The sequence below is a fragment of the Myotis daubentonii genome, chromosome 5, assembly GCF_963259705.1.
Source record: "Myotis daubentonii chromosome 5, mMyoDau2.1, whole genome shotgun sequence".
Classification (NCBI taxonomy): Eukaryota; Metazoa; Chordata; class Mammalia; order Chiroptera; family Vespertilionidae; genus Myotis; species Myotis daubentonii.
The window spans coordinates 21104571-21110010 of record NC_081844.1 but is presented as its reverse complement, the minus strand read 5'-3'; the positions used below and the strand labels follow the sequence as shown (position 1 = coordinate 21110010).

Genomic DNA, 5440 nt, shown 5'->3' with positions numbered 1-5440 from the left:
CCCACCCAATACTGACCCTTCTTGGTCTCTAAGCAGCTCACCGCCTTTGGACATCTGGTAAAGCAGACCTCTGCAAGGATCTATGCAAGGTTGAACCCTCCTGGTTTTAAAATGCTGGCTCCACTATACTTCTCTATACACATCTCTGTTCTTTCCCATTGATGATGGCAACAGAGGCCACTTTGGCCCAGAAGTTCTCAGTGTTGGAGGTGATGGGTCTGAACAATATTCCAGGATGACCTGCATTTCCCTGCAAAGTGACATCGAAGTTAAGGACAAAGGGGTGGGGGCAGGCCCCCCCTGATCCTTCATCTTCCTTGTTTACTGCATTCATTCAGCAGATTTTTGTTGGGTCCTTAAGACACGGAGCCCAATATTCTCCACTCCTACCCTACGAAATTTAGCCTCAAAATGATGTCTGATATTCCGGACAACTTTTCACTCACCACTCCAGACCATTTGGTGCCAACCTCTGTCACTCATATGTCCCTTTACAGTGCAGATGCCTGAATTTAGGTGCATATTCTAAACGTCATCTCACCGATGAGTCCTTCCAGACATTGGCCCTCCCAATGATTTTGGAAATGAGAATTTCCTTATAGTTTGGACTTCGTTTTCAATCCATCCTCATCACCCCCTGTCATTTGGACAAGATCTCTCTACTTCATATTCTACAGAATCCTACCTCTGCTCTGTCCCCGGGGTATCTGGAATGGAGTGTATTCCAGTGGGGCTGATTTGTATTCTCTCGCTTGAGAACAGACAGTTTAACTACAAGGATTAGTGAACAGAACTTGCCTGGAGGGCGAAGGCAAGACTTTTTCAAAGAAACGGCAAGGGCAGGGAATCATTTTACTATTCTCAATCTCCTGATTATATCAGACATAATTAATCAACAGTAGTATTTTCTTTTCTTACTGACACTGCATGTACTCACCATCCTTCTCAAGAGACTCCAGCAGCCACTATCAAACAATTACAGCTGGTTTGGAAGGTGGAACTACCCCCACTGAGACTTCTTGCCAAATAACCAGTTCTTTCTGCAAATGAGTGATTCCTCCCAGGGGATGGGGGAATCGAATCAATCAGTGACCTCGGACTTCACTCTCCTGGGGCTCTTCAGCCACTCAGAGCCGCATCTGGTCCTGTTCTCCCTTGTGGCCATCATGTTCACCATCGGCCTTCTGGGCAATGCCGTCCTCATCTTCCTGATCCACACCAACTCCAGGCTCCACACACCCATGTACTTTCTGCTCAACCAACTCTCCCTGTTGGATGTTGGCTTTCCACTGGTCACCATCCCCAAGATGGCAGCTGACTTCCGCCAGGGAGAAGGTTCCATCTCCTTTGGAGGTTGTGCAGCTCAGATGTTCTTCCTAATGCTGCTGGGTGTCTCTGAGGGTGTTCTGCTATCCCTTATGTCTTATGACCGCTATGTTGCCGTGTGCCACCCCCTGCATTATCCTATGCTCATGAGACGTCAGGTCTGCCTGCTCATGGTGGGCACCTCCTGGTCGTCAGGTGTGCTGGTGGCCTCCATCCAGACCTCCATCACCCTGCATTTCCCTTACTGTGCCTCACGCGCTGTGGACCACTTCTTCTGTGAGCTGCCCGCTCTGCTGAAGCTCTCTTGCGCGGACACCTCTGTGTATGAGTTGGTGCTGTCCATCTCGGGGGTGCTGATCTTGCTGCTGCCCCTGTCCCTCATTGCCACCTCTTATAGCCACGTGTTGGGGGCTGTTCTCCGCATGCGCTCAGCTGAGGCCAGACACAAGGCCTTCACCACCTGTTCCTCGCACATCATAGTGGTGGGGCTTTTTTACGGGGCAGCTGTGTTTATGTACATGGTGCCAGGAACGTACCACAGCCCACAGCAGGACAACGTGGTCTCTCTCTTCTACAGCCTCGTCACCCCCACACTCAACCCCCTCATCTACAGCCTGAGGAACCAGGAAGTTCGAGTGGCTTTGGTCAAGGCCCTTGGCAGAACTGGTTTCAGATCAAACAGAAGACCTCGTGGTGGGTGCTGAATTGTCCAAGGGACCCTCCCTTACATCTAAGATCTTCTTTTCATTTGCAGTCCATGTGGTGCAAGGCTTCCTGTGGCCAGCTCCCTTCCTCCTCCCAGACTCCCTTTTTTGTCTTGTGGATTTGTAGAAAACAAACATAATGATCTCAGTCACTTAGACAAGAGGAGGAGTTGGGTTATTTAGTTTTAAACAGAAGGAGCTATTTACTATAAGAATGACAGCCCAGCATCAGATATGGACCCCAGCTCGGGGATATTTTGGCCACCTATTAGCGTCCTGCCTTACACCCATTCTTATGCTTTTCTGCACAGTGAGTGAAGGGTGTAAGATCCAACCCTTAAAAGCCAAGCAAGAACGGGGATTCGGGTGCTGGTGCTCTGACAGGGATGCTGGGACAGGCCTGCCTGTGTTGGTTCTTAGCAGTGTCTTTGTCTGAGTCATGTTTAGGTTTTACAGAACTGGAAGACTGTCCCCACGAGGACCCTGGTTGGGAAACCCAAGCACATGTTACTTCTTCTAAAAGTATTTTTATTGGTTTTTAGAGACAGAGGAAGAAAGAGAGAGAAACATCGATGTGAGAGTGGAACATCGATCGGTTGCCTCCTGCACATCTGCTACTGGAGATCGAGTCTGCGACCAGGGCATGTGTCCTGACTGGACATAAAACCATCAACCTTCGGTGCATAGGACGATGCCCAACTAACTGATCCACACCGGCCAGGGCAAGCATACGTTACTTTTGCTGTCTCAGTTACTATAGAGCAGAGATGTAAGATGGTGAAGCTCACTCTTGAATGAACGTCAGGGCAATGTAAGATTGGATGTTGCCATTTTTAAACTTCTTATTCCACCAAGGGGAACGAGAATTAAGATTACTCAATTAAGGATTTCCAGGGAATGGTATATTCCTGGCCATCTCTTTGCAGAGATGTTTATCTAATGTATCATTGGGTTAAGAGCCATTTCTATGCATACAAAGGCTGAGTTGGCATGTCATCCTCAGCGTTTTGTTTTTGTTAATCCTCACCTGAGGATATTTCTCCTTGAGTTTTAGAGAAAGAGGAAGGGAAGGGGAGAGACAGAGAGAGGAAAACATTGATTCGAGTGAGACACATCGATTGGTTGCCTCCTGCATGCACCCCAACTGGAGATGGAGCCTGCAACCTAGGTACATGCCCTTGACCAAAATCAAACCCAAGATCCTTCAGTCTGCAGGCCAATGCTCTAGCCACTGAGACAAACCAGCCAGGGCCTAAACATTTTGAATGGCAGGTGCCAATTATGAGTGGGGTGGTATGTGTGTGTTGAAGAACGGAGTTGTTGAGTGGGGCCTTTTAAACATTTGAACTGTGCCACCAAGCCCACACGCAAGCTCAAGCCTTATTTTCAAAGTGGGCTGGTACCAGACAATATAGGCATCAGGAATGCTACCTGTAGTATACTGTCCTACAGTGTAATATCATAACTTAAGACAAATACCACATGATTCCCCTTAATGTGGACTCTAATGAACAAAATAAGCAAGCAAATGAAATAGAAGCAGATTCATAGATACAGAGAACAACTGACAGCTGTCGAAGGGGAGTGAGGTTGGGGGATGGGTGGAAAAGGTGAAGGAATTAAGCCACAAAAAAAACCCCACCCATCTCCTAGACACAGACAACAGTATGGTGATTACCAGAGGGAAAGGGGTGGGGGAGGTATAACAGGGTAAAGGCAGGATAAATGATGTTGGGAGGAGACTTGACTTTGGGCAATGAACACACAATACAATCTCCAGATGATGTATTATAGAATTATACACTTGAAAGCTATATAATTTTATTAACCAATGTCACCCCAATAAATGTGATTAAAATTTTTAAAAATATTGCCCAGCTGGCGTGGCTCAGTGGTTGAGCATCGACCTATGATCTAGGAGTTCCCAGTTTGAATCCTGGTCAGGACACTTGCCTGGGTTGCAGGCTCCATCCCCAGGAGGGGGTGTGCAGGAGGCAGCCAATCGATGATTCTCTCTCATCATTGATGTTTCTATTTCTCTCTCTCTCTCTCTCCCTTCTTCTCTGAAATCAATAAAAATGTATTTAAAATTTTTAAAAGAATATTGTAACTTTACTACAGTATAAAATCATTACAATACTGTACTATATCAGGGATGGCCTATATTAGAATTTATGTGGGTGATAAATGAGCTTTTACTTGTAAAGCCACCAGGGTTTTCTGCTATCATAGCATATACTCCAACAACACTGTGAGTACATACTATTATTGTCTGATTTACAAACAGAGAAACTGAGACATTGGGAGTTTAGGAAACATGTCCAAGATCCCTCAGTTAGGAAATTGGGGAGCTGGGATTCAAGTCCATGTTTCACAATGCTTCCAGCTGTGACTCTTGAAGACTTACAGGAAGTAACATGAATCAAGGCAAGGCGATACATCATTGTGGCGAGAATTCTCGTGCCTCCAGTTGGGCGGGTCACTCTGAGGCCATAGATGGATAGGTGATGGTCAAGGGAAAACTGGAAGCCCTCATCATGGTCTTGCTGCTCTAAGGATTGAGCAAGTGAGTGGGGTGGGGAGGGGATGTTTTATCCAGTTTTCCAAACCAGCAAGATTAAGCCAGAAGGACCTCCATCGCCCTTCCTGTGGGTTTCTCCCCCTGTTTTTGCCAAGTCCAGCATAACTTCCCTGAAGTTATAAGAAATAGACTTTAAATTAAAAAATAAACTGGAGATGTGTATATTCCTCCCCAAATTTAAAATACTTTTTAGAAATATTCCATTGTGTTGGATGCAGTGAAGGGAACGTGGACAAGAGTAAGGGCTGATTGGTTTTACTTCTTAGACATTTCATGGACATTGCAGGAAGAGTGAAGGCTTTACGCCATGTTCAGTGGGGGAAATGAAGAGCCTGGTTGTGGCTCTTCCTCGTCCTTCATCGGCATCACTGACCTTGTCAGAAATACTGGGTCTCTCAACTCCCTCTCTTCTTCTTCTTCTTTCTCATGCACAGTTGAAATCTCTAAACGATGAACTGCTTCATCACAAAGTGCACACATTTTTATTTTATTTTAATATACAAGAGGCCCAGTGCACAAATTTATGCACAGGTGGGGTCCCTAGGCCTAGCCGGTGATCAGAGCTGATCGCGGCCGTCTCACCCAATCCTGATCAGGGCCAGGCCAATCGGGGTTGGGCCGATCAGGGCCTGCCAGCCAGGGGAAGGGATGGGGGGAGGGACCAAGGGAGGTTGGCCAGCCCTGATTGGGGCGGATCAGGGCCTGCTGGCGGGGGGGAAGGACCAGCCAGGGGGAGGGACCTCGGGAGGTTGGCTGTGGGAACGCACTGACCACCAGGGTGCAGCTCCTGAGTTGAGCATCTGCTTCCTGGTGGTCAATGTGTGTCATA

General features: G+C 47.2%; 1 protein-coding gene across 1 annotated transcript; it reads left to right on the top strand.

The window, feature by feature from the left end:
- Window positions 1-1067: 1067 nt before the first annotated feature.
- LOC132234491 (olfactory receptor 2Z1-like) lies at window positions 1068-2030 on the top strand. Its single transcript, XM_059695444.1, has one exon. It carries the CDS (start codon window positions 1068-1070, stop codon window positions 2028-2030), a length of 963 nt encoding a protein of 320 aa, XP_059551427.1.
- The last annotated feature ends 3410 nt before the right edge of the window (window positions 2031-5440 follow it).

Excerpts from the sequence above, each read along its gene's own strand:
- LOC132234491 (XM_059695444.1), top strand. The coding sequence starts at position 1,068 with ATGGGGGAATCGAATCAATCAGTGACCTCGGACTTCACTCTCCTGGGG.